A 27045-nucleotide genomic window follows, 5' to 3' on the forward strand; every position below is an offset into this window, starting at 1 on the left:
CCGCGGAGCCCCGGCCCGCCCCGCCCGTCACCCAGACGCAGCGGTTCTGCTGCCCCCTGCCCGGCGGCCGTCTCCTCCTGGCTGCCTTCCCGGCCGCGGGCGTCCTCACGGCAGCCTGAGGCCTGTCCCGGCCCGAGCTGCTCCCCACGGCAGCCTTTTATCCGCGTGGGGATATCCCCGTAGACCGCATGATGCTCCCTGCCTGACCTACTGACCTGCTGGCTTTTTCTAACGGTGGTGTTATTTGACATGACTTATTTGATACGAAACAACTTTCGGGTTAGCTATTGCCCGTTTACCTATTTTGAACCTCAGTTTTCAACCGAAAAACTCACACAAGTGACAACGAGGATGTTAGGGTCCCCCTAACTCTGCAAGCCCTCGGCCTGTGGTCCTTGGGCCTGTTTGCTTGGCCTGCAAGGCCGTGTAGACGTGGCCTTCTGACATGCTCAGGCGTCCTCCTCAGCCCCAGCCGCGAGGCTCCTGAGCCCCTGTCGCTCACCTGCCTCAGCCCTGCTGCCGTGTCTAAACGTCACTTTGCTCTTACCTGTTTCAGTTAAGCAAGTTGGCAGAGGCTTTCATTGTGGTAAAATGTGCATGATGTAAAGTTTACCATCCTCACCATTTTTGAGTGCACGGTGCAGCGGCACTAAGTACATTCACACTGTCGTGTAACAAGCAGCACCCTCCGCCTGCCTGAACTCTTTATGCTGTAAGACTGAGACTCTGTCCCCGTGAAACGCTAGCTCCCCCTCCCCCAGCCCGGGCACCCTCCATCTCCTTCCTGTCTCTAGAGTCTGACTGCTCTGGGGACCTCATTCAGGTGGAATCATGCGGTGTTTGTCCTATTGTGACTGGTTTGTTTCTCTCAGCATAGTGTTGCAGGTGTCAGATCCCCTGCCTTTTTTAATATTCATTGTATGGATGGACCACGTTTGGCTTCTCCATCGTCCATCCGTGGACTCATGCGTTGCTTCATGTTTGGCTGTTGTCAATAGTGATGCTGAAAACACGGATGTGCAGATATCTTTTCAAGGGCAGACACTTCAGAGATGAACACGTGATAGCGTTGGGGTTCACCAGCTGAAACTGTTTCTTAGATATGGATGCTGACGGGAGATAAACTGGAGACGGCCACGTGCATCGCCAAGAGTTCTCACCTGGTGTCTCGAACGCAGGACACGCACGTTTTCAGGCCGGTAAGTGCATGTCCACATCACTTTGAATTTTAAATGTTTTGAATCGAAACTTACTGGTTTTGTGAGAATGTATACGCAGTTATTTATTAATTAATAGATACTATTTTAAAAGAGAAGTAAGTTTCTTACTCAGTTTATAAAAACATGTTAGAAATAGATTTCTATTAGTTACATATATTAAATGTGATCAAAAAGCTGCTTTTGGGCTTCCCTGGTGGCGCAGTGGTTGAGAGTCTGCCTGCCGATGCATGGGTTCGTGCCCTGGTCCGGGAAGATCCCACATGCCGCGGAGCGGCTGGGCCCGTGAGCCATGGCCGCTGAGCCTGCGCGTCTGGAGCCTGTGCTCCGCAACAGGAGAGGCCACAACAGTGAGAGGCCCGCGTACTGCAAAAAAAAAAAAAAAAAAAGCTGCTTTTGGTAGAGTAAAACAAGGTCTAAATTCAAGAGTATTTTTCTGTTGTACTATTAGAATTATTAACGACTAAATATCTATTTTAAAATAGACATACTGCAGTCATTTTCTGTTCAATTTATAAAAGTATATATTGAGAAAAAAATGACGTTTGTCTATTAGTTAGACACAATACATGTGGTCCAGAAGCTGCTTTTGTGAAACAAGCTTTAAATACAAAGTAGAAATGTGTTTTTAATCTACTACCATCTTCAGATTAAATGATCTTCCTCAATTAGATCAAAGAAAATTAAGAGAAATGATCGAAATTTGTGTGTTTACTGTATCTACGAGTTATGATGAAATTTGATTCAAACAAAACATAAAAGTTTCTTGGGTCTTGATTGATGGCAGCTGAACAGACATTGTGTGTCTCTGTTCCGAAGGAAGCCCTTGCACCTACAGAAATAGTGATTTGAATATAATTTACATGTAAATGTAGTTTATTTCGAATCATCAGAATCACAAATTAGGCCCTGCAGACGACTATTTGCAATTAAATTATTAATGATTCTGATAAAACTTCAGATCAATTTTTGTTGACTTTGCAGTGTTATAGCCCCACAAATAAAATTTCCACAATAAAACCTACCTATCTAAAGATGAGTCTGGATTGATTAACCTGGACCCATGAAGCTTTTTATTTCAGTCCTGTAATATATCATTTCTTTTATGCCCCATAAAATCTCCACAGAAAGAATGTCAAAAACTAGTATGTTGGTTTCTGAAATATTTTCATACAAAAATTAACGATACTTCAAGATTATGACTTGATTTTACTCTTTTCCACCATTCAATCTCCCAGATAACTCAGTTTGCTTGAACTGATAGAATAAGTTGAAACCCATGGTAGAGACAACAGAAACAGTTTTATAAAAGCATTTTGTATCACTTGGCATGTTATGAAAAGAGGCGTCTTTAAATGAAGCCTCGATTTTAGGTCTTTCCGTCCCTCCCTGCTGTGTGGCCACGAGGAACTCAGCTTCCTCGGGCTGTGATGCTGAGGTGTGTTGACCTGTGACTATGCAGAACGGCATCCCTGGCGTTAACACTCACACACACCCCCACTGCCCTATGAAAGTAGAGAGACTTTCAGTTAACGGTCATCATGCTCTCTTACCCGTGTATATTGAGAAAAGCCAGTTGTCTTCCCCACCTACGCAAAGGCGCCTGTTAGCTCATGGGGGCAGTGGTGGGGGGCCGTTTGTCCCTCTTTCTTGACAAGCCAGTTCTGTTCACTTTGTCTTACTGTAATTGTGGTACTTGCCCTGCACTTTACAGTGTACGTTTCCTGCCTTGAGTTGCCACACGTTGGAAAGCAATTCGTATTAAATTAGTAGGTATTTATTCCCATCACTGTAGGAGAAATTTGAAAGAGCGGTTGGCTATGGAATTTCCTGTGTAAAGCACTTTCCGGTTTTAGGAGTGTCTGAAGGTCTGTGCTTTGTGCATCAGGCTTGTTTGTCTGTGTGGTTAAACAGTGTTGTAACTGGGCACTTCTTCCCCTTTCATGGAGGTAACCAGTCGGGGAGAAGCCCATTTGGAACTGAATGCCTTTCGAAGGAAGCATGACTGTGCACTGGTCATATCCGGGGACTCCTTGGAGGTGAGGCTGGGCCCTGACCAAGCAGGTGTCTGTGTGTCTGTCCTTCTCCCTGGAGGTGAGGCTGGGCCCTGTCTGTCCGGTGGACTGTGGGCTTCCTCAGTCAGACGTGTCATCAGCCTGCGTTGCCCTCTCCACTGGTTTTGACGTCTCTGCTCACAGCAGTGACGTGTGCGGGTGGAGCCTGAGAAGAGGCCAGGGCCATGTCGCAGTGAGAACTTGGTCCTTACGGCTTTGGCGCTGGTCTGTCTTGGGCTCGTTCAAAGCTCTTCGGGCGCTTGGAGGCCTGCTCTTCGTTCCTGGCGTGGCCGCCTTGGAGCCTGGCTCTGGTAGCCGTGATCTCAGTTTATCCAAACGCGTGTTTCCAGCAGCGGCCCTGGTACCCAGGACCCTCTGCTCCTGGAGGCCCCGCGTGGGGCTGGGCGGCCCGCTCGGGTCCAGCCCCCTCTCCTCACTCGGCGCCAGGGTCGCAATGGCCGGAGCCGCCGGGTGGGGGGTGTGCGGGGGGGCCCCTCCCACTGCAGCTTTTGCCCGCGGGTCTCTCAGATGTTTCCAGAAGTCTGGGCGGAGCAGCGCAGCCTCTGGTGACCCAGTCAGCGTGGCCACTGAGGCCAGCCTGGCGGGGGCGGGGGGGCTGGGGGTTGGACGGGACGTCAGGAGCAGCGGAGACGGTGCGACCTCTGTGGCCACGTGCGTGCAGATGGCGCCGTGTCCGGCTGGCTCTCCCGCCTGCTGCATTGCCGGGGCCGCGCATCCCAACTCTGCGTGGCTGCTTCCGCGGAGCCACCGGGACCGCGGGGCCTGGACGATGGGGGCCAACGGCAGCGCTCTCACCGCCCGTGCCCAGGATGGAGGACTTGGAGGGCGCCCCGTGCTCCCCGCCGTGCCGTCCCCACAAGCTGACCCCGGGGACGCCCCCAGCCTCACGGGTGTTCACTGCGTGTGTGTTGTTTTATGGGAGCCGCGGGCCCCTGGCTGACTGTCCAGCTCGCTGGCTGAGCTCTGGCCTCACGTTTGCATTTCTCTGTCTGCAGCGCGGCGTCTGCGCAGCTGCCGCGGGCTCCTGAGTGCTGCTCCTGTCCCTCTCGCTGCGTGTGCGGGACCCGGGACCCCTCGCCGGCTCGGCACACCCCCATCCCCGCAGCGCTGTGAGCTCACGCTTGGGTCGCCTGTTTCCGTGGTGCCCGGTGCTGCGCGACCTGCCCTCCGGTCTCCCTGGAGCCCGCGGTGTCTGGTCCCCCCCGGGCTGGGCCCTCCATCCAGCCGCTGAGTCGGTCCAGCACCTGCCGGTCCCGGGCTCCCTGAGCCCCAGCTCCTGCCCAGCGCAGCGCCCTCTTGATGGTGCCAAGGAGTGCGGTCCAGTCCCTGTCCACGGATCACACTTCCTTGGTTCTGGGGGATGAAGGATGACTGTCCCCTCCCCAACTCTGGCGGCACTGATTGGGGCCTGAGCCGGCCTTCGAGCCCCCTTTCCTTTCCCGCCTTCTGTCTCTTCGCTCCGCCTCCCGCCCCTCGTCCAGAGGGTGAGGCCGGCCTCTCCAGGGCAGAAGAGCTCCGTTCCCCCCCCCGGCCCCCCGCCCCCTGGCTGCGCGTGAGGAGGGGTGAGGGGCCTGGGCCTCGCGTGTTCTCGGCTGGTCCCACCGCCGGCTTCAGGTTGCTCACAGCAGCCGAGCCGCGTGCACGTGGCTGTCTGCTTTCCAGCCCAAAACGTTTTGCGAATTTCCCCTCCGTTCTAGCCCCTCCTTGTAGGTCGATGTCTTTTTTGAAACCTCTCTGTAGTTGGGGCTTGGGGAGGGAGCAAAAGTAGGTACTTGTGTTAAGCACGCTTCTGTGAGTGTGTTTTTATTGAAATCCTTTTGCTGTTTCTGTCCCCCAAATCCACATGTTGTTCCTGGCAGCCAGCCGGCCCCAGGGAAACCGCAGGCTGGAGCGCACATCCCCCCTCCCGCCAGCACCCCAGTCCCGCTCCCCAAAGGCGGCGTCGCTGTTTCTGCTTCTGGGTCCTGCGGTGGTTCCTCCCCTCAGCGGGGATACTGTGTCCGTCTGTGCTGCTGAGTACCTGCCGTGAACGCGGGTTTCGCTCACCACCCAGGTTTTAGGTGGCAGAGGGCCTGGGACTGCATCTTGACCTCTTCACGCGGGGCACGGGCGCCCACACGGCTCTCCTGCAGGCGGATGTGCTGTTGGTGGTAGTCGGCGCCCCGGGGGCTCAGGACCCTCATCTCTGACTCCTGTCCTTCGTGTGGGGTGACTCTCGGGGTGTCCAGCTCAGCAACGGGACCCCACAGACTTCAGGCAGCTTTGGGGAATTTTTATTTTCCCCACCAAGATGGGGAACTAAGGATCGTCGCTGAGGGTATTGTGTGCTAAAGACCAAAGACCTTTTCAGCCAGCCCCGGAAGGTGGTGCTGGCATCCCCTGAAGGCAGATGGGCTTGTCCAGGGCTTCCCTGGAGCCCTCCCCCAGCCTGCGTGCGGGCTCCGTCCACCCGTCCTCCGTCCATCTGTCCGTGCCCTGAAGCCCGGCCTCGCTCCTGCCGCCCCCAGGTCTGCCTGAAGTACTACGAGCACGAGTTCGTGGAGCTGGCCTGCCAGTGCCCGGCCGTGGTCTGCTGCCGCTGCACGCCCACGCAGAAGGCCCACATCGTCAGGCTGCTGCAGCAGCACACGGGCAGACGCACGTGCGCCATCGGTGAGCGGGGGCGTCCGGGCAGACGCGCGTGCGCCATCGGTGAGCGGGGGCGTCCGGGCAGACGCGCGTGCGCCATCGGTGAGCGGGGGCGTCCGGGGAGCCGGGGTCCTGAAATGAAACGCGCGGGGACGTGCGCCCGGCTCCCTCCTGCCCGCCCGGTGGATTCCCCCCGTCTTCCTGGGTGTTGAAACCCCGTCTGCCGGTTGGCGAGGAAAGCCGGCCCCTCGCAGGTTCCCACTTCACATCCGCGTTCCGTGCTTCCAGGTGACGGAGGGAACGACGTGAGCATGATCCAGGCAGCGGACTGCGGGATCGGGATCGAGGGGAAGGTGCGTCTGTCCCTTGTCCCCGCCAGGCCCCTGGTCAGCCCGCTTACACGCGTGGCCGGGGGCTGGGGGGAGGCGGACCCACGCACTGCGGGAGCAGCTCCACGAGGGCACGTAGAGGACAGGCACGTCCTGCCGGGACTCGGGCACCTTCCTGGTCCCCGAGCTGTGCGGGGCTGCACCTGGGCCGCTCCCCGAATCCCCGCAACCCTCTCTCAGCCTCACACACACGGCCCGTGCTCGGATGTCCGGGTCTCCCGGCCGGTCGGGAGCTGTGGTCTGCCTCCTGTGCTCACGTGAAAACACCCAGAGAGACCTGGACACAGGCTGGATCCCGGGCCCCTCTGCTTTGTGAATCAGGCCACAGTGCTGAACCCGCAGCCGCTTGGCGGGGTGGCAGGTTCAGAGAACTGTCTTGAAGATGCCCCGGTCCCTGCTTAGTTTCCGTGACACCGTCGGTACCAGGCCGGGTCCTCCCAGGGTGCTGGCGGGCGGCTCCCGGGGCGGGGCCCGCGCTCTGCCTCTGTCCGGCCCTTAGCCCGGCCCCTCTGCCTTGGTCGCAGGAGGGCCGGCAGGCCTCGCTGGCGGCCGACTTCTCCGTCTCGCAGTTCAAGCACATCGGCCGCCTGCTCGTGGTGCACGGGCGCAGCAGCTACAAGCGGTCGGCGGCACTCAGCCAATTTGTCATGCACCGCGGCCTCATCATCTCTACGATGCAGGTGCGGCGTCCGGAGGGGCCTTGCGGGGGCGCCTGGTGCCTTGCGGCCTGCGCGCATATCGGCCGACCGTGAGTAACGGGCGCTGCTCTCCTCCCTCCAGGCCGTGTTTTCCTCCGTCTTCTACTTCGCGTCCGTCCCTCTGTACCAGGGATTCCTCATGGTGGGGTAAGTGGGCCCATCACGCGCAGACACGGCAGCGGCACGTCGGGAGGGCTTGTAGCCCGGGAGCACGTGCAGGGGGTTGCTTGCGTGGCTCCCGCACACTCAGCCTGAGGACGAATCGACTGGTGTGCGGAGCCACGAAGGGGGGCACCCAGAGGCGGCACGTGCCCGCTTATCCCTCCTACGACGCTGCTGTTATGGCTCTCATGGAATTTCTGTTTACATGGGGCAGCGCACCTGGGTCGGGAACTGTGTCGGAGCCGGGACTTTCTCCAGCCCTCGGCGGCGGCATGGGGGGTGGGGGGTGGGGGGTGACTGGGTCGCTCCCAGGCTGGGGAGCCCCTTCCTGAAGCCTGCGCCCTCCTGGCTGGACACGGTTAATCCTGATGGCGGCGTGAAGTTGGCAGCAGAGACCTCGAGAACGGGTGGTGCTGGCACGGGACCTCACATTCCGGGACAGACTCCGTAAGGCCTCCCGCGGTAACAGAGCTCATCCTCAGGGCGCCCGCCGGGCAGCTGGGAAGCCCGTCCGCAGAGCGGCGGCCCGGGGCCCGTGGCGAAGGCTGTGCTCGTTGCGCTGCCAGAGCTACAAGGCGGGAGGCCTGTGTCAGACGAGAGTAGGCCGGAGTTTCCTCCCCTCACCCTTCGTGACCGCGCCAGCAGGTAAAGCCAGCGTGGCGGCCGCTGTGCACTGAACAACGCGCGCGGCTTCTCTCCTCCGCGAAGCCCCTGAGCCGCGGGGCCGGGCCCCTCCACCACGTGGTGAGGGCGACGGCGGTTAGCACACGTGTCCCAGCGCCGTCCTGAGCGCCGTCCTGTCCCCCCGCATCCCTAGGACACGGGTCTCCCGACCTCAGCGTCTTCCCGGGTCGGCGGAGGACAAGCCAGCGGGTTATCGCACCCCGTGGAGCCCGGTTCAAGGGCACGGTTACATGCGTGTCGCCTGGCGGCTCCCTGAACCCCGAGAATCCCGGGGATTTCAGCGAGAGGCATCGGGGGCATCAGGGGCGCAACGTGGGCTGATTTCAGGGCGAAGCTGGGCGGGCGAGGTCCCGTCGCGAGTGACGGGGCTCCCTTGGCCTCCCGTCCTGTGTCCTGGCCTCCTCCCCCCGGGCCAAGGGCGTCCGCTGCCTCCGCACGCCCGTGTCTCCAGAGTGGACGTCAGAGCGGACTGGGGACCTGGTGGGACCAGTTCTGGGGGTGTCTGGGGGCGCAGGGCAGGCGGGAGGGGCGGCGGGAGGCTGGCGAGGGGTGGGCCGAGCCCGGGGTGTGGGCGCAGGAGAGCTTTCCAGGAAGAGGGAGCCCTGGGGCGGGTGCTTGGGCCCCGAAGAGGACAGGGCGCTGAGCTCGGCAGCGGGGGGCCGGGGCAGTGGCAGGGGTGTGAGGTGAAGGTGCCGCTCTCCTGCCACGTGGACGCATCCCTGAACGCCCGGCTTGCCGCCCAGGAGCCGCAGGGGCTGGATCCCCTGGAGGTCCCCCTCGCCCCGGGGCTCCATCGTTTCTCCCCTCCGCCCCTGGCTCCTGTGTGGCTTGAGCTGTTGAACAGGTTAGGTTCTTGTGGAAATTAGAGCCTATCCTTCCCCACGGAACTCATGCGGACCCTGCCCAGGTCCCTGGAGGCGGAGGGGAAGCACTGCCCCTCCCCCACCCCCAGGCCCAGGTCAGGATAAAGGCTTCACTGCGACTGGCTGTGGGGCTGGGCCTTGCGCCAGTTCAGGCAGCCTGCCCTTAATCGCAGCAGGAGTTCCTAGAGCCCTTCAAAGAGAGGGAAAAGCCTAAAGGTACAGAAAGCTACAAATTTTTTTACATTTTTCCGTTGCTTGCTTAAGTCTTTGCAATAATTATCACGTTAATTACTCTAAACAGCACAGAATTTGCACAGTAGTGCTGGTAATGTCTTGAGCTTGTCCAGGGCATTTCTTCCTCGGAGGCCAAAGAAAAAGCGTAACCATTCTCACTTTCCATTTTTCAAAGTGTGGATTTGGAAGTTTCAAAGGAAGTGTCAAGGGGCAGAGGTGTTACTCCTTAGGTAAGAACTGCCTGAGTTCGTGGAATTACAGCCCTAGGCCTGATTTCCCGTCTGCAGCCTGAGCCCGTCAGCGTAGCTCGCGTTATTTTTAAAGCTCCTGTTTACCATCAGGCTTCACTGAAAGTTTTATTTGAAGTTTCTCTGCATGTCCATCACTTAAACGAGGCGCCTGTAATTCTCTGAAGCATTAGTTCCTTGGATTTGGCAGGAATGGAGGGAGATGCTTCTAAGTTAAGCTTCTTCAAAAATAAATAATAAAGTAGTTTTGCCCTCACCTAGAAAACAAATATAAAGAACTGGGCGGGAAGCAATGTGGTGTTTTTATCAAATAAAATCTAACCAGACCAAACTACTGACCTTCCATGATGGAATAACTGGCTCTAGAAACTACAGGACAGTTGATAGCATTCCGTTCCACCTATGTACGGTTTTTATCCGAGTTCATTTCATTAGCTTTCTAGGGACTGGTGACCCAGGTGAGGCCCACCCGCACTGCTGGTTACTTCACGGAAGGAAGCTCGTGCCGAGGCCACCCCGGTTCCCCCTGGAGCCCACCAGGCGGCACCTGGCCCACTCCCCTCACTTAGCCTTCGGTTGCGTCTGCCCACATACCTGAGGTCCTGGGAGGGGCTGTGCCCTACCTCCACACGCCTCCCTCGGCAGGTCCTCTGGGGAAGCACCGTGCATCCTGGCCCCACTTAGCGTTCACAGGCGTCAGCACATCCAGGGTTCTGCGAGACCCGCTCCACATGGTCGAGCCAAACCCCTCCTTTGCCTGCCAGCTGCCAACATCCCGTGTTCAGGCAGCATCCTTGGAGACACGCAGGTCTGCTCTAGCTGAGGTGTCCCTCTCGTGATGGCCATAGCTCCCAGAAGGCACCCCCGGGCCATCACAGGTATGCATCCTCGCAGGGGATTTCAGTGGGGAGCCTGAGGATGCACGTGGGAAAACTACCAGATGCCGTCTTCACAAGGTGCCAGGAGGGCACGTGACATCTGAGGAAGAGTCCTGAGCTGCAGGCAGGAGCATGGGCGAGTGATGAGGAGGTGGGCTCGCAGCCCGTCATCGAGGGGCACCACGGAGCGACAGGAAATGCCCTGTCCTCCCAGCCCACGCGACTGGAAGACAGGGTGAGGTACAGGGAAAAGCTGTTTTCGGACCGTGGACACCAGGCAGCAGGCACTGATGCCGGAGACAAGGGAAGCTGGCAGAATTCACAGCTGGAAATCCCTGGAACCTTGGAGGGTAAAGATTCCTTAGGCACAAAATGCGTGAACTGTCAGTCACAGGAGAAATTGACAAGGTGGACTTCATCAAAATTAAGTCTTCGCTCTTCTAAAGACAGTATTAATCAAATGAAAAGGCAGGCTGGGAAACAGTCTTTTCAGTACCTATATCTGATAAGAGCTCTGTACCCAGAATGTTTCATGATCTCCAAACAACTTAATTTTTTAAGAAAAGGCTAAAGATTTGAACGTACATCACAAAAGAAGATGTAAGAATAGCCAATAAGCACACGAAAATATATTAACATCGTTAGTTACAGGAAATGGAAATTTTAAACCCACCTAGAGGCCAAGTTAAGACAGACCGCGCTAAGTGTCAGCAGGAAGCTGGGGCTCCCGGGACTTACAGCTCCTGGCCGGAGCGCACAATGGTGAAAGGAGCCTGGAAGACAAGTTGGTCGGTTTTTCATACGATTAAGCATATGGCCCAGCAACCCTCCCCTCCGAAGCCTGCTCCTCCTTTATTTGCGGTGAGATCCACCGCGCCACGTCTCTTCCGCCCCCGGGGGGTCGGGCGGGGTGGGGGGAGCCAGAGAAGCAGCAGACGCCAGGTCCCTGCGGCCCAGCCTGGGGGCTGATGGGGGGATGGGGGTCTGCGCTGGGACCCTGGAGGAAGCCACCCAGTCGCATGCTGGAAACTGCCCTCAGCAGAATCAGCTGATAAAAGAGGTGGTGATGATGTTTGTGATTTGGTTGTAAAGCCGGAAGAGTTTCTGGCACAATAACAAGGTTCTCATCGACGCTCTTTACGAAAATAGAGGCTCCTCGGGCCTGCGCTGTGACACTCGTGAATCCCGGTGCAGGAGGGTCACCGGGCCTGGCGCACGTGCAGCTTGGTCCTCGTGCGTCGGCTGGCTCCGGGGGATGTGGGCCAGGTTCTGCCTGGGTTCCTTGGCCCTTTCAGCCCCCTGAGTCCTAAGGGGACTAACAACAGCAATTAGAGATTTAGAGGAAAGTAAAGAGCATGTGCTTGTTGACCTGATGCAGAAGTTAGAGGTTGAACCTGTAGGTAGAGAATCGAGCCATCAACGTGCAGGCTGACACTGGACGGCAGACGGGAGACTTGAGCAGGGGACTGGGGACGGCAGACGGGCCCGTGACGAGGCGGTCAGTGTCATCAACCACCAGCAAATGCGTATTTTAACCACAGTGAGCTGCCCCTCCACGCCTGTCAGAATGGCTGAAACACCTGTGACGGCAGCAAATTATGGCGAGGATTCAGCATCCGGACCCCTCATACGTGCTGGCAGGGATGTGAACCGGTGCAGCTGCCCTGGAAGGCAGCTTGGCAGTCTCTTATAAAACTAAACACGCAGCCACCCTATGACCCAGTGCCTGAACTTGTGGACATAGGATCCCAGGTGGCACCCGTGTCTCAAATAAGTGCAACTTTTACAAAAAACCTGGGCAGTGGATGTTTATAGCAGCTTTATTTGTAATAACCGGACCCTGGGAACGACCCAGATGCACTTCAGAGAATGCCCGGGGTGCAGAGCTGCTCTGTCCACAACCACGAATGCTCCTCAGCCACCAGAGGACGGCCTGTCGTGTGGCCACACCTGGGTGACCCTCAGGGACTGGGGCTGAACGAGAAGCCAAGCCCCAGGCTCACCTGCTGTGTGGTGCGTGTGTGTCACCTTGAAGTGACAAAAGTTATAAGATGGAGGACAGTTGCCAGGGGTTCAGAGGGGCTGGGAGAGAAGCAGGCTTCAGGGGTCCCTGGTGGGCTTGGGTGCTGCGTCTGGACCATGTCAGTGTCGGCGTCCTGCTGGAGATTGGCTGCAGTTTTGGAGGTGCTGCCTCTGGGGAAAGCTGGTTGAAGGTCCCCGTGGTCTCTGTGTTACTTCTGGTAACTGTGCTCACCTCTGCCGTGACCTCAAAATAAAAGCTTTAATTAAAAAAGGATCCTGCTGCCTGTCCGCATCTGTGGCTTGTAGACCTTGCTCCTGTACTGTGGGTAAGTACTCAGTTTTAGGACAAGTCGTGCTTGGTTGCCAACTTGTTTTTTTCTGCTTAGGGTTTGACCTTTGGCCTCTGGTTCAGAGGTGTGCTCCTGGTGGTGCCGAGTCCCCCGTGTAACCTCCCTGCTCTCCTCCAGGTATGCGACGGTCTACACCATGTTCCCTGTCTTCTCCCTGGTGCTGGACCAAGACGTGAAGCCCGAGATGGCAATGCTGTACCCAGAGCTGTACAAAGACCTCACCAAGGTGCGGCCTCAGTTAGGCATCAAAGGGGAAGACGGTGTTTGCGCGAATGTTGGCAGTGCGGCTCTGATGTCACGCGTCGAATTATAATTGCGAAGCGTGCTCATAACCGTTCGTGGAGCTTCTGTGGACTTAGAACCGTGGCTGAGGGCTCCCTCTTTCTGGGTGAAGGGTGCTTTGAGCGGGGGCTCCCGGTCAGCACTGCGCAGTGGGTGGGGCCGGCTCCCGGCCCACCTGGAGCGGCCCGGCGTTCGAGCCGGTAGGGACCTGGAGCCCTGGCCAGAGCCCCTCTGAATGCCCACATCTCCGGCCATGGGCTTCAGAATTTTGTCTGAAAGGGATCTGCAGTATGTTTCCGTCCCTGAGACCCGCGTGCTGTTGTCACGGTGACGCTACTGAGGTAGAAGTCCACTTCCCCGAGCTGCGCAGGCTTCATTCACGCAGCCCAGAACTGCTCTGGGACAGTTAAACATTCCTGAAAGAAGTTTTAAATTTATCGTGTTTTTTTATGAAAACATATCTCTGTAGCATAGAAAACATGCTCCACTGGGTGGAAGACATGCCCAGCTTCCCACACACAAACCCTGGTGACCTCAGAACCTTCCAACGCTGACATATATACACTAATATGTATAAAATAGATAACTAGTAAGAACCTGCTGTATAAAAAATAATTTAATTTAATTTAAAAAAAAAAGAACCTTCCAACACTGAGAACAAAGTCCACGGACCCCCAATTAAATTTAGGTTTACAGTTGATAACCTGAAGTTACCGACTGATTTTTAAAGCTGTAGCCGTATGTTGTAACGGAGAAAGAGTCAGATCAGGCATTAACAGGTAGACTCGCCCAGCTAACCTCTAACCAGGCCCAGTGGTGTTGGGTGAGTCACGTAAATCTTTGGATTTGATGGTGTTATTGTCAGAATTTGATGAGATTAAGATTTTTTTTAATTTTATTTTATTTTATTTATTTTGGCTGTGTTGGGTCTTCGTTGCTGCGCACGGGCTTTCTCTAGTTGCAGCGAGTGGGAGCTCCTCTTCATTGCTGCACGTGGGCTTCTCATTGCGGTGGCTTCTCTTGTTGTGGAGCGCGGGCTCTAGGCGCGTGGGCTTCAGTAGTTGTGGCACATGGGCTCAGCAGTTGTGGCACATGGGCTCAGTAGTTGTGGCTTTTGGGCTCTGGAGCACAGGCTCAGTAGTTGTGGTGCACGGGCTTAGTTGCTCCGCGGCATGTGGGATCTTCCCAGACCAGGATTGAACCCGTATCCCCTGCCTTGGCAGGTGGATGCTTGACCACTGTGCCATCAGGGAAATCTGAGATTAAGACTTTTTCAATCCATTGAAAAAAATAGAAAATGCCTGTATTACTTCTATAATCAGGGCAAAAATAAAGCTAGCTCAACAGTATAGTATAAAATAAAATAGCAAACATTATATTTTATAATATATTTTATTTGATAATAAGATATAGATGTGAGACATATATAAAGCATTATTATCATGATAAAAATATCATTGTGAATATTACAAGTAGAAGAAAAACTTTTTGGTTTAATATCCTAAGATGGTGAAACCATCATCATTCAGTGAATCAGAAGAGGCTCAAAGATCCACAAACTACAGGAGGCTGTTGCGAATAATTATAATTTTAGTAGATTGTGTGTTTCCTTATTTCCAGTGGCTCCAGAAATGTTTCCCTAAACGCCGCCTCACAGATACGAGGGGAAACCAGCTTCTTATGAACATCAGTGGAGGGGCTCGGTGGATGCTCAGGGTTAAGGTCACTGCAGGTGAGGCTAGGTGATGCTGCCAGTCCGTCAAGGTGGGAGGACTTCCTCGCAGGACTTCAGTGTCCCCACCAGTGAGGGGACCCGCCGCTTTCACTGTTGCCCACCAGAACCTTCTTTGTGGGTTGCCACGTTACTCTAGTGATAAAAGCAGGCTCCCGGGGTCACAGGTGTCCGGCGCTGAGTCCCAGCTCCCCTCTGACTGTAGCCGCGAGGTGGTGAATCCACACCATTAGCTGATACATTTGAACTTGAGGGGATGTTAGGAAACCACGTCCAATTCCAAGTAAGTTGGGTCTTGTTAAGGGTGCTGGCTTTCCATTCTTGTTAGGGTGACCAACAGTTAGAATATTTCAATATCCTAGAGTCAGGACCACATTCCTAATCTTTTTGACAAGAGTTCAGTCACTTATTTTCTCTAGACGCCTTTTCTTCAAGATCCGGAATCTGTACTTTTTGTCTTTAAAGTATATATTCCTTTAAAAATTGCATACACTCGAAATGCTTTGAAAATAAAGTAGCCCTAAGGCACTCAGCCAGTTAACTTGCTAAGAAGTGAGTATTTTTCTTACTGAAGCTAGAGAAACATTCTGAAGCTTTACACTGCTTCTGAGCCCAGCACTTTGCACCCGCTGGGGACGGGCAGTCTGTCCGAGTCCATCCCTGTGGGTGGCACGGTTGAGGGTCCCGTGCCGGGCACTTGTAAAGACCTAGAAGGCTCTGCTCCTGGTCTCCACAAGCCTTCAGTCGGGAAAAGAAAACATGAATTCGGGGTAAATTAAATGATGGTTGGACAGTAGCAGAAAACAAGCCACGGGCTGGAATGTAAGTTACTGTCCAACAAATGATTTATCTTGTAAGTTCTGAGCAGAAATCTCAGGTCACAGTAAATTCATTAAATACCACAAAGGTAATCAAGGGAAGCAGCGTGCACATCCCTTGTAAAACAGAAAGGAAAGAACTCTACTTCGAAATAAAATATCCTGGTTTTATACTTATTTCATAGCCAGTCTTTTTTTTTTTTTTTTTTTTTTTTTGCGGTACGTGGGCCTCTCACCGTTGTGGCCTCTCACGTTGCGGAGCACAGGCTCCGGACGCGCAGGCTCAGCGGCCATGGCTCACGGGCCCAGCCGCTCCGCGGCACGTGGGATCTTCCCGGACCGGGGCACGAACCCGCGTCCCCTGCATCGGCAGGCGGACTCTCAACCACTGCGCCACCAGGGAAGCCCCATAGCCAGTCTTTTTATGCTAAGAGTATAAATGCTCCAAGCATCACCAATCTGACTTAGAGTTCTAACGAGATTAGGCTCTAACGAGCCTAAATAAAATTAACCTTCTAACAAGATCCTGGATGTAAACATTTGTTCTCTGCTGTGTCTCCAGGGCCTAAACCTGGACACAGTGTCTGTTCCGTAATTGGTGAATGAACGAGGGAGGGAATGAATCAGTTAAACAAAGAGGCAGCATTTCCTTCCTCTTCCTAAAACCACATAGTTCTCATTCCTTACAGAAAAGGATGTATTTGTAACGATGTTTGGGTCACGTTCTGCTTTGAGCTATTAAGCTTTACTCATGGTGAGTGCAGTCACTTCTGGTTTTCTGGTGCTGCCAGTTAGAGGGGAAACATGTACTCATCCCTCTCCTAACCCTACAGATGACTATTTGTCCTGAATGCTCTGTGGCCTCTTATGAAAAACCACCTGAGCCTGAGCCCTGGGGTCAGGACTTAGGTGACGCGTGGTCAGCTGAGCCGCCTGTGTGTTCCTGAAATAGTTCGGTCTTGTAGCTGTGAGTTCAGTTACCAAGTCACAGTGTTATATTCGTGATAAATTAAACTGCTCACTACAGAGACACCTGGGTTATAGTTGTACTGACTGTCAAGATACAAGTAGGTGATGTACAGTCATTCCTAAAAGCCCTTGAAACCATTAGACGTTGAACTATTAGGACTACGTCACTATTTTCATTTTCTGTTGAATAGTCTGAAAATGCTTTTAGCTTTTGAAATGTGTATTTGTATCCTTGTATAATTTTAAAAATAATAGTGATAAGGAAAGGAAATTCAGGGTATAGAAATTAAGAAGGAAGAAATAAAAATATCTGTTTGCAGTTGCCAGAATTGTCTATGTAGAAAATCCCAAATAATCCACAAAAAAACCCTCCTAGACTAGTAAGTTTAGTAAGGTTGCAGGATACAAGGAAAAAATATTTTTAATTATTTCTAATTCCGTATAGTAGCAATGAACAATTGAGATCTGAAAACAATTTTAAACACTGTTTATAACAGCATAAAAAAGTGAAATACTTTGGTATAACTAACAAAATATGTGCAGGATCTCCATGCTGAAAATTGTAAAACTGGCTGAAAGAAATCCTAGAAAGGAATAAATGAATGTTCGTGGATTGGAAGTATCAGTGTTGTTGAATATTGACAACTGATTCTAAAGTTTATATGGAACAGCAGAGGAGCTAGAATTACCAAAACAAATTTGAAAAAGAAGAACAAAGTTGGAAGACTCCCAGTACCTGGTTTTTATCACTGGCAAAGGATAGACACACAGGTTAGTGGGGTAGAACAGAGAGCCCAGAACTACAGCCACGCATGTCAGCCGGTCTTTGACCAATGTGAAGGGAAATCCAGTGGAGGACGGTCGTCTTCTCAACAGACGGTGTCAGGAGAGCTGGTCACCCTCGGTCCACACCTCAGGTCTTACACAGAAATTCACTCACAGTGGGTCATAGACCTAAATGTAAAATGTAAAACTATAGACCTTCTAGGAGAAAGTACAGAAGGAAATGTGCATGACCTTGCGTTAGGCAAAGAGCTTTTAGATACGAGGTCATAAAGGAAAAAATGGATAAATTGGACTTTATCATAATTACAGACTTTTTTTCTGTGAATGACACTGTTAAGAAAATGGAAAACAAACCACAGACTGGTAGAAAATATTTGCAAATTACACTTTTGATAAAGGACTTGTATCCAGAATATATAAAGAGCTCTCAAAACTCAAAAAGAAAACAACCCAAGTTTTTAAATAGGCAAAAGACCTGAATTGACACCACACCAAAGATGATGATGTACAGACGGCAACTAATCACTTTTGTGAAAAAACGCTCAACGTCATTTTTCATTGGGGAATTGCAAATTAAAATCAGATGCCACCGCAGTCTGTTAGAATGGCAAAAATGCAAAACCGACACCAGCAAATGCTGGCAGGGGTGCTCAGCCGTGCTGGTGGGAATGCAGGCTGGTGCAGCTGCCCTGGAAGACAGCTTGGCGGTTTCCCGTAAAGGGAAACATACACTCATCACGTGACTCAGCAATCCTACTCCTAGGTGTTTACTCAAGAGAAATGAAGAGGTACGTTCACACAAAATCACGTGCAGAAAAGTTGATGGTGGCTTTGTCGTAATTACCAAAAACTGAAACGACCGGCTGCCCTTTCCCCCGTGAGGGTGCAGCCGCACAGTGGGATCGTGTCCGTGACGGGAGAAAACCCGTCCGTTCAGCAACGCAGACGACTCTCAGATGCATTTTGCTGCGCAGACGAAGCCAGGCTCCAAAGTGAGTGTGGCCCCAGTGATCTGCCGCTCCGGGAAATGCGCATCTTTAGGGACACAGGACAGGTGGGCGGCGGCCGCCCGAGGTTTGGGGTGGGAGGGCATGACTGGAAGGGGGCAGCGCGGCAGCTTTGGGGTTAGGGACTCTTCTGTCGCACTGTGGTGGGTGGAGACTGGACCTCTGCCACCACAGAACCGTCCACCCAGGAGCTGGCACGTAGACTGGGACAAAGGGCTCCAACCGCAGGACACATGAGCCACAGAACCACAGCGGGGGTTGCTGCCCTAAGAAGCCTCGGGGAGGGCGTCCATGAGTGCCTGCGGAGGGGGCTGGAGACGGACAGAGCCGCCACCGGAGACAGGGCTCCCGCCACGGGACGCGGCATCGCAGGGCCCCTGCACTCGGCGGGTCGGCGGCGGCCTGTCTGCTGCAGGTACAGAGGCAGGAAGGGGGCTGGTGCAGGTACAGACAGAGGCAGGAAGGAGGACCTGTGTGCACGCATGCCAGGGCCTGTCCCTGAGCGTGGCTGTTTTCTTCCTTTAAAAAGCAATATTGCTTGGGGCTTCCCTGGTGGCGCAGTGGTTGGGAGTCCGCCTGCCGATGCAGGGGACGCGGGTTCGTGCCCCAGTCCAGCACGATCCCACATGCCGCGGAGCAGCTGGGCCCATGAGCCGTGGCCGCTGAGCCTGCGCGTCCGGAGCCTGCGCGTCCGGAGCCTGTGCTCCGCAGCAGAAGAGGCCACAATGGTGAGAGGCCCGCGTACCAAAAAAAAAAAAAAAAAAAAAAAAAAAAAAAAATTGCCTTTTAACAAATGATGACATATTGGAAGGTTGGTCTCCACTCAAACGCAGTGAGGCCTCGGGCTCAGCCAGGACGTTCTCAGGTGGCCCCTCGGGACCAAGCTGCTGCAACCGTCTCTTTCAGAGGTGTCCGTGGACGCCGGGTGGACGGGATTCAGCCTCTGGGTGTCCTTGTGCTGGCGCCTGCCCCCGTCCTATGTACGGTTTGTTCTTCCCTCGTGCCGTTTAGCATCACGTGCCGCCTCCTCCTGGCGGGGATGCCCCGCACCCCAGCAGAGCCTTGGTCTCCTCCGTCAGGCCTGGCTGCAGCGCGGCCTTCGGGAAGTCTCCAGCTGCGGTGCTTCTCCATCCATAAACGGAAACGACGTCTGTGGGCTGTGCCGGCGGGCGGGAGACGCGGGGGAAGAGCGTGAGGGTCTGGAGTCCCGCGCCGCGGCCTCGCCGGGCTTCGTCCCGACACCCTGATCACAGGCCTCGGGGCCGGCGCTGCCTCGGCCAGCCCTTGGCGGGAATGGGCTGGGCGGCGACTTGTGGCCCCCCCTCCTTCTCGGATAGAAGCGTCTTCGGGAGTGTGGTCGGACGGACGCAGGCTGAGTGTTCAAGGTGAAGGTTGCTGTGCCAGAAACCCTTGTTTGTGCTGGGCTTGTTGATATGGCATCTTTTCCAGAAAGGACCTCAGGGCCTAAATTCTGACTTCAGGTGTGATAGACCGTCCTTTGTCACCTAAGGAAACTAAGAAGTAGATATAGGAAGATTTGTTCCCAAGAAGTAAAGAAGAAATAAAGGGAAATTGTTTTTACTATGCAGAATAGTGCGTTTCAATGTTTGTTTTATACACGTCGACTCCTGGGTCACTAGGAAGCCCGGGAATGGAGAGCCGTGGCTTAAGGTCACCAGAGGTCAAACAGGAGACGGCTCACCCCTTTACCATAAGCGGAGCGGGGCGGGCGGCCCGGGTGCGCGGGAGGAGGACGGTGGCTGGATCGGTACGTGGGTTGGGCTGGGGGCCTGGGGTCTTGACAAGTCACCCGCACACAGCTACTTAAAAACGTGTGTTCTGCTCTGTTAACTAAACTGCCCCACTGTCTACCCTAGGGAAGATCCTTATCCTGTAAGACCTTCCTCGTCTGGGTTTTAATCAGTATTTACCAAGGTAAGACGGACCCGCCTTCTCCTGCACTGAAGCTTTTTTGTTTTCTATGGGCAATATTGTTTTCACCTCCCAGTTAAGTTCCAAAAGCTTAACATTTCATCAGCAGTTGAATATTGCTTTCAGTTTATCTTGTGAATCGATACCCCAGCAGCTGGTCCCGCAGGCCTCTTCACAACGCAGCGGGGGTTGGCGTTTTTACTGGTGCAGGTCACCTAAAAACTGACCTGTTTTTAAATAAAAGACAATCCAGAAAAATTTAATCAGCACTTACCACGCTGCCTATGCCCCGCAATGGCTTTCTTTCTTGGCATGATAGCCGGACTTCGAGAAATATGAATTAGGAAGTCCGCAGTCACCAGCTGCCCCCGCTTGGTGTCCCAGACAAACGGGAGCCTGTGGGAGTGGCTAGCAGGCGGCCCCGGAAGGCGGCAGCCAGCGCGCAGCTGCTAACCGGCGCGCAGGCACGGCTCCCCCCCACACTGCCAGAATCCACGTCTCACTTTGTCCCCGGTCCAGAGTTTACACGGATCACTGGGTGCGGGTGTGCACAGCCCGTGTCTGTCAGTGTCAGCGGCTCTCGCCCCTCATACAGTAACGGAGCGGCCGACCCGAGTAGGAGGGTCGTCGTGTCCAAAGCCACACCGCGTACCCCGGCTGTTTTGCAGGCGGCATCCTCATGTTTGGGGCCCTGGTGCTTTTCGAGTCCGAGTTTGTGCACGTGGTGGCCATCTCCTTCACGGCCCTCGTCCTCACGGAGCTTCTGATGGTGGCCCTGACCGTCCGGACGTGGCACTGGCTGATGGCGGTCGCCGAGCTGCTCAGCCTCGGCTGCTACGTGGCCTCGCTCGCTTTTCTAAATCAATATTTTGGTAAGTTGCTTTAGACTTCTTTTCTGAATAGCTGTCTCTTACTGGTTTTTAAACGTTTTCTTTGTTGCTTCTAATACGTTATCTTAGATTGCAGATCGTAATAAAACCCACATCAGACAGCTTCACAACACAGAGCTTATTTCTGTGGAAAGATTAAACCCCTTGCAACAATACGTGAAGTCGTGCCGAGTTCTCCCCACAAGAGCTGTATTGTTTGTCCCTTTTCCTGACGGAGGCCGCTGAGGCTGCAGGGAAGAGGGCTTCCAGGATGGGGCCTGGCGCCGCCCGCCCTCCTTCCCCGGAGCCACGGGGCCCAGCTGCCTCGGTCCCGAGCGGCGTCAGAACCTGCAGGCGGCACGTGGCCCGGGTCGCTGCGCCCCTGCCCCCTTCTCGCCCGCCCCCGTTACCAGCAGGGCCCTGAGGAGGGGGGCTGCTTGCTGGGTGTGAGCGCTGGCTGGAGTGGGAGGGAGGGCGGGTCTGGGGGGGGGGAGGGGGGTCACCCAACGTGGCCCTGGGGGAGGGTTGAGCCGCTCTGGGTGCGTTCCCACGGCCGTCCCCAGTCCCTCTCCAAGACTCCCGCTTCCCGTCCACGGCCGGCGCTCTGATCTCGCCTCACCTGACGCGCCTCATCAAACCCAGCTCTTCACTCGCCACCGTCGGAAAACTCATCTAAGGCAGAGCCCTGACCCTTGAAGTCACAAGTCGGCATCTACTTCCTGTTCCTAACACCAGCGACTTGGGACGAGCAGACTTCACTGGGATGAAAGATGAGAGCCTCATATTTCTGTGAAGTGGAGGAGAGCAACGGACCACAAAGTTATTTTTGGTGAAAAGTGATGGTACATCACTTTTCACGTATTGTGAAAATATCTCCATCCTTCACAGCAGAGCTATAAATTACAAAATGAGTGTTCAGGCAAGTTCCAACAGCGGGAGTTCATGAACTGTGTGCCCCGTCCATAACTCTAGCGTATTATAGATGGTAGAGAAGCAAAACGAGTTCCATCGTAACAGCAGAAGCCGGGCGAATTCACATCCAAGTATCTACTCAATGGTGAGTACGCACATAGGAAAACTATTACAGATTCGTGTTTTTGCATTAAAAGAAACATTCACCAAAAAAATAGCCATGGCACATAAGTGGTTATTTTCAAATTACAATATCTTGGTTACTTTGTTTTGAGAATGGACGTTTGCTTTCCTGTGTGAACGCGAGTTGACACTCTGGGACGGAGCGGTGTTGGCTTCTTCTCGGGCGTGTCCTGGGCCCGCAGCTCCTTCTCCCAGCCTGTGTGCACAGAGCACAAAACAGAAGCTACAGCCGGGACACCAGCAGCAGGGCCGCCCGGGGCCCCGTGTGAAGCAGACACAGGCAGGTGTCTCGTGCAGCCTTCTCCGGTCGTTGACGCTACCGCGTCCTTCAAGACTGCAGAAACTTAGCAGAACGCCGTCACTCCAGAGGCTCGACTGATAAAGAGCCCCGCCTCCCCTCTTCGTGGCGTTTGCTGTGGGCTCCTCCCACCTGGCGACAGCGCGGGAGGCCCTGGGCCCCGTCGGGGTTCTGCGGCTCATAAGAGGCGACGGTGCTGGGTGTCCTGCGTCCGCCGATGAGCACCCGAGTCCGTCAGGCGACCGTGCGTCGTCCCGGCAACATTTTGCCGTGAATTTTTAGTGATTGGACCCCTGGAAAACACTTCCCGGGTTTTCTACAATGTGCTTAAACACAGCCTGGGACCCCGTGTGCCCTGCATGCAGACCCGGGGTTTCCCTGCCCTTTTCTGGGCCTCAGCGGCCATGCGCCTACCAGGCTGCTTCGTCCCACTTCCGACGACAGTCTCCAGGGATGGCTGTCCTAGGATCGGCCGCCCGTCGGGCTCTCACACGGCTCTTCACCCGCAAGGATTAGAACCGCCGTTAACCCTGGGGACACCACCCTGTGGTGGCAGGACGGAGGGGCACGGGAGGTGGGCTCACGGGGACAGCTCTGCCAGCGGCCCCAAGGCCCCGACGCCCAGGGTCGCCTGTCCTCAGGACGACGCAGGTGAGCCCGGACGGTCTGAGCCGGCCCCAGGCTGCCTCTGGACCGAGCCCGCGGGCCGTGCAGCACCGGCCCTGCGCAGCTGGGGCTTTGCGCCTCCTGTTAGAGGAGCCCCTGCCCGTGGTGTGCAGGGAAAGCAGTGCTGGAAGCCAGACCCCGAGGCTCCACGAGCCCCGCCCCTGGGCGCCCTGGGCGCCTCTGACACCCGTTCCCGGATTTCTCTCCCACAGATGTTCCTTTCATCATGACCGTGACCTTCGTGTGGAAAGTGTCCGCGATCACGGTGGTCAGCTGTCTTCCTCTCTACGTCCTGAAGTACTTGAAGCGGAAGCTGTCCCCTCCCAGCTACTCCAAGCTCTCCTCCTAGGGCCACGCACCTGCCACGGAAGGTTCCGGCACCTTCGGGCCCGTTTCCGTGATGCAGGGTGCGCGGCGGCGGCTGCCGAGAGAGGGCGTGAGGCAGGAAGGGCCCGGGAGGGGGCCAGGGTGGGGCTCCGCAGACAGTCGTGCCGCGGCCGGATTTCCTTTCCTTCCCTTTTTATTGTTTCTCCAAGTTTAATTTCCATGTCGAACCAGCTTGACTTTATGTTGAAAATGCGGCCTAACGATTTCACTGCTCCTGTAAAGCGTCCATCTTTGTCTGCTGTTCTGAGAACTGAAATGAAAGGCCGCTTAACGTCCTGCAGTTTCCTAACATTCAAATTCTTTCTTTGATGTTACAATACGGAAAGCCTCCCCGCTTAACCAGAATAAAGTCTCGATGCTGTAAAGGCCCGTGTCTGTGCCGCTCCCTCCCCGCCTGCCCCTCCCGCGGGCCACGCTGGTCCCGGCGGCGCCCACGGCAGCCAAGTGGCGCAGGGCGGAGCATTTGCCCCTAAGTCCACAGCAGCAACTCAGGTACGTCCCGAGGCTCTGCTGTTAGTCAAGCCCGTTTCTGAGTTCCCATCCTTTCGACATTTGTGAAATCACACAACTGCACACCTCGTTAGCGCCTGGCTCCGGCCGCCTGGGCCCCCCCGGCTGTGGGCGCAGCGCCTCACTGATGCTGGGCTGGAAAAACGCTTCCCTGAACAGCCGAGTTCTTTTGTTCAAGGGGCACTTCTGGGCGGGCAGCGGCTCCACCGCTGGGAGCTGCCCGGGGTCTGAGCGGTGTGCCGGGACCCTCGGTGTGCCCGAGGCCCCCAGGGCTGGGTCCCAGAGGAGGAGGGGTGATGCCCAGAGCTGCTCAGACTGTCCCACCAGCACCTCCCAGGTGGCCAGTCCTCCCCTGCCCACCGGGCGTCGCTGTTTCAGCTCCTCGCAGAGCTGCGGGTTTGCAGGGATCTGGGGCCAAGGGAGGAGCTTGTGCTCAGGACCCAAGGGGGACCTGGGGGAGGCCGGAGGGGCTGAAAGGGGACAGGCGAGGCGGGCTCATGGGCTGTGCCAGCGACGTGCCCTGAGAAATCCTGGACGTCTCACCAGGGGTTGGGCGCTCACCTACGAGGCCTGAGGCAGGTGGACGGGCTCCCTGCCTTGGAGGGGCCAGGAGGGGGCGCCTGGGGGTGGAAGGGGCTGGAAGGCCCTCGTGCAGAGTGAGCACGGCCGCGGCCGGCCGTGAGGGAAGGGGTGACAGGACGCAGGCGACCAGGAGGCAGGGGCTGTTTGCAGGCCGGTAGGTGCGCCCTTCAGAGGATGTGAAGCCGACGCAGCGGCGGGCGGGCGGGCGTTCTCCCTGAGAGCCCAGGTCCGGTCTGTAGTTTGTACCTGCGTGTGGGGACCGCTGGTGACGGAGGGAGGGCACGGTGGGTGTGAGGAGGGCCCAGTCTCCACCACCGTGTCCCCAAGAGCCTAGACGCCACTGGCCCCCATTACTGTGTGACGTAGACGGATGGGGGGGGTCAGATGGACAAGTGGAGGAAGGGTGGGCAGGTGGATGACGAGTGGAGGGGCGAGTGGAGGGATGAGGGGGTGGGTGGGGGGTGAACGGCTCTTCCGCAGCCCCTGGAGGTGGCCCCGTCCTATTCCAGACTCGTGACCGTCATCAGTGTCTCTGAGTCAGGGCTGCACTGTGTCCGCCGAGCCTGTGAACTCGCCCGGTGGCGCCCCGGGGGACGGGGGTGTGGGCTGCGGAAGTGGCCTCTGCTCCTTCCAGCTGGGACGGCCTGCGTCGCCTGCCCGGGCCCTGCTGGACCTCCTGCTGTGGGAGGGCTCAGGGACCCCCCCACCAAGGAGTGCACCCCCCGCCCCGTGGGAGGGTGGCCGGAGCTCCCTGCACCTCAAGCCCGTCCCCTGAGCCACGTGGGTGCAGGCGTGTCCCCACGTCCTGTCCGGGGGTCCCTGGGAGCCCTCCTGCTGGGCCCCCTCCCTCGCTCCACCAAGAGGCCCTGGAAAGGCCCCTGTGCTCTGCGGACCAGGGACTGGGTCAGGGCTTGCTGTCTTGTCACCCCGTCCCACCAGAACCCCAGATGGCCCAAGGGCACGACCTCGAACAGAGCTGGGGCCCCTCCACCCCCTCAGGCTCTGAGTACCCCAGAACGCGCGAGAGGCCCAGCCCGGGCCCTGGGAAGGGGTCACCCGCTCGAACCCAGCATCATCCCCCTGGACGCGGCCTCGGTCTGTCCACTTGGCCTACCAGGCCACGCCTTGGGGGGGGAGGTCACTGCCCTGGTGACTCAGTGCCCTGGCGCCCCCGGCCTTGACCCATCCCAGGACAGCGCCGGACAGACAATGAGGGATGCGGAGACTGAGGCTTGGGGAGGTTTAAGGGATTCCCCACCTGGCCCATGGCAGCATCCCCACCCCGTGCAGGTAAGGGCTGGGCGGGGACTCCGGGGCTCTCGGGCACAGGGTCAGGCTGTGTTCCCCTGCAGCCACCGCGACCACACCCCCGCTTCCTGCACGCGGGCCGCCTGGGGACACCGTGGCCAGAGGACGGGCCTGGCGTGTCCTCGATCCCAGACACGCCTCGGCCTCGGGGAGGGGGAGGGTCCTTCACTGCCACTTGGTCCCACGGCCAGGTCCCCAGTCAGGCCAGCAGCCCCAAGCCCCTCAACACAGCCCAGCCCCTCGCTCAGGAAACAATCCTGTGTCCCCCAAACAGGCGGGACCCTGGGGCGCTGCTGGGCGGGTCCACACCTGGACGGGACCTTCCTGCATGTTCTCTCCTGAAAGCTCTTTATCTTGGAATGATTTAGACTCGGGAAGCTGGCTGTCCATGCGAGGAGGACCGTGCTGGGCTCCCCGACTTCCCAGTAAATCCTGGTCTGAGCCCTCCGGTCGGGAAGGTTCCTCGTGGCCCTCTCTCCCAGCCGTGGGGAGCTGGGCGGGGAGCCCGCGCCCCGAGCTTCTGGGCAGGGCTGGGACGGGCCCGGGGCACGGCGGGCAGGTCGTATCGGTTTGTGTCCTCAGGAGGGGGGTGCGGTGGCTGCTCCCCTGCGATCCCGCAGTCGCCGGGCACTTTGGGGCCCAGCGGGCCCTGCTCAGCCGAGCTCCGGCCGCCTGGCTGGGCTCCGATAAACAGGAAACGCCTCGGCCACCGCGCCCTGGGGAGCAGCTGTAATTCCGGGAGATTCCAGCAGGCGGCGCTGGAAGCTAAGAAATGCCGCCCACGGCCCGCAGGGTCCAGGCTGATGCCTGGGCTCTTAGGCTCCGGGCGTCTCCTTGGGCTGGAACAGCCGAGCCCAGAAAGTGTGATTCCCTGAGGGGCCGGGGTTCGTCGCCTTGAAGAACCTGCCTTCACCCGGGCGTTTGTGTCCGCGCGGCGTCCACTCTGCCTGCGTGGGGCCCGGGGTACCTCCTCATAGTAAAGCCCAGGCGGCACCTCCCTCCGTCCTCCCGGGGAGACCCCGCCAGCGGCCCCGCGGCTCCTGCCCCCGTCCCAGTGGAGGGGGGCTCCCGGTGGGCCCGGAAGGCTCTGGGGCCTTGGGCCTCGGAGACGACGGCTGAGCGGAACCGCGGGGCCCAGGAGGACCGAGGTCTGAAAACAGTCCTGCCTGAGCTGCAGGATTTTCCCAATTTTTAAAACCAGAGAACAGCCCCGCTTCAGCCCCGGTGCCCTTTTCCAAGGCTCTTCCCGGAACTGGCCGCCTGGGCTCCGCAGCTGCAGCCGCAGCCCGTCCCCGCGCCGCTTTCGGGGTCCCGGGGCCCTCACGGCTCAGGGAGGCCGGGAGGCCGCAGACGCCA

At 56.6% G+C, this 27045-nt stretch overlaps 1 protein-coding gene across 15 annotated transcripts in view; it reads left to right on the plus strand.

Annotated features, from left to right (window-relative positions):
• The window catches only part of ATP9B (ATPase phospholipid transporting 9B (putative)), a 216509-nt gene extending 192855 nt beyond the window's left edge, over positions 1-23654 (plus strand). For 7 of the 15 annotated variants that reach the window (XM_033837856.2, XM_033837862.2, XM_033837857.2 and 4 more), the window contains 10 exons: positions 1101-1199; positions 3167-3256; positions 5800-5944; positions 6209-6273; positions 6834-6989; positions 7090-7154; positions 12566-12674; positions 19920-19977; positions 20643-20846; positions 23115-23654. In XM_033837856.2, coding sequence (XP_033693747.1) covers positions 1101-1199; positions 3167-3256; positions 5800-5944; positions 6209-6273; positions 6834-6989; positions 7090-7154; positions 12566-12674; positions 19920-19977; positions 20643-20846; positions 23115-23251 — 1128 coding nt within the window. In that variant the 3' untranslated portion in view covers positions 23252-23654. Of the gene's footprint in view, positions 1-1100; positions 1200-3166; positions 3257-5799; positions 5945-6208; positions 6274-6833; positions 6990-7089; positions 7155-7651; positions 9181-9633; positions 12425-12565; positions 12675-14350; positions 14463-19919; positions 19978-20642; positions 20847-20933; positions 21901-22030; positions 22786-23114 lie in introns of those variants that run through there. The other 8 variants (XR_012325486.1, XR_012325487.1, XM_033837863.2 and 5 more) reach the window with 8 other exon arrangements.
• Positions 23655-27045: the final 3391 nt, after the last annotated feature.

The sequence above is a fragment of the Tursiops truncatus genome, chromosome 13, assembly GCF_011762595.2.
Source record: "Tursiops truncatus isolate mTurTru1 chromosome 13, mTurTru1.mat.Y, whole genome shotgun sequence".
Classification (NCBI taxonomy): Eukaryota; Metazoa; Chordata; class Mammalia; order Artiodactyla; family Delphinidae; genus Tursiops; species Tursiops truncatus.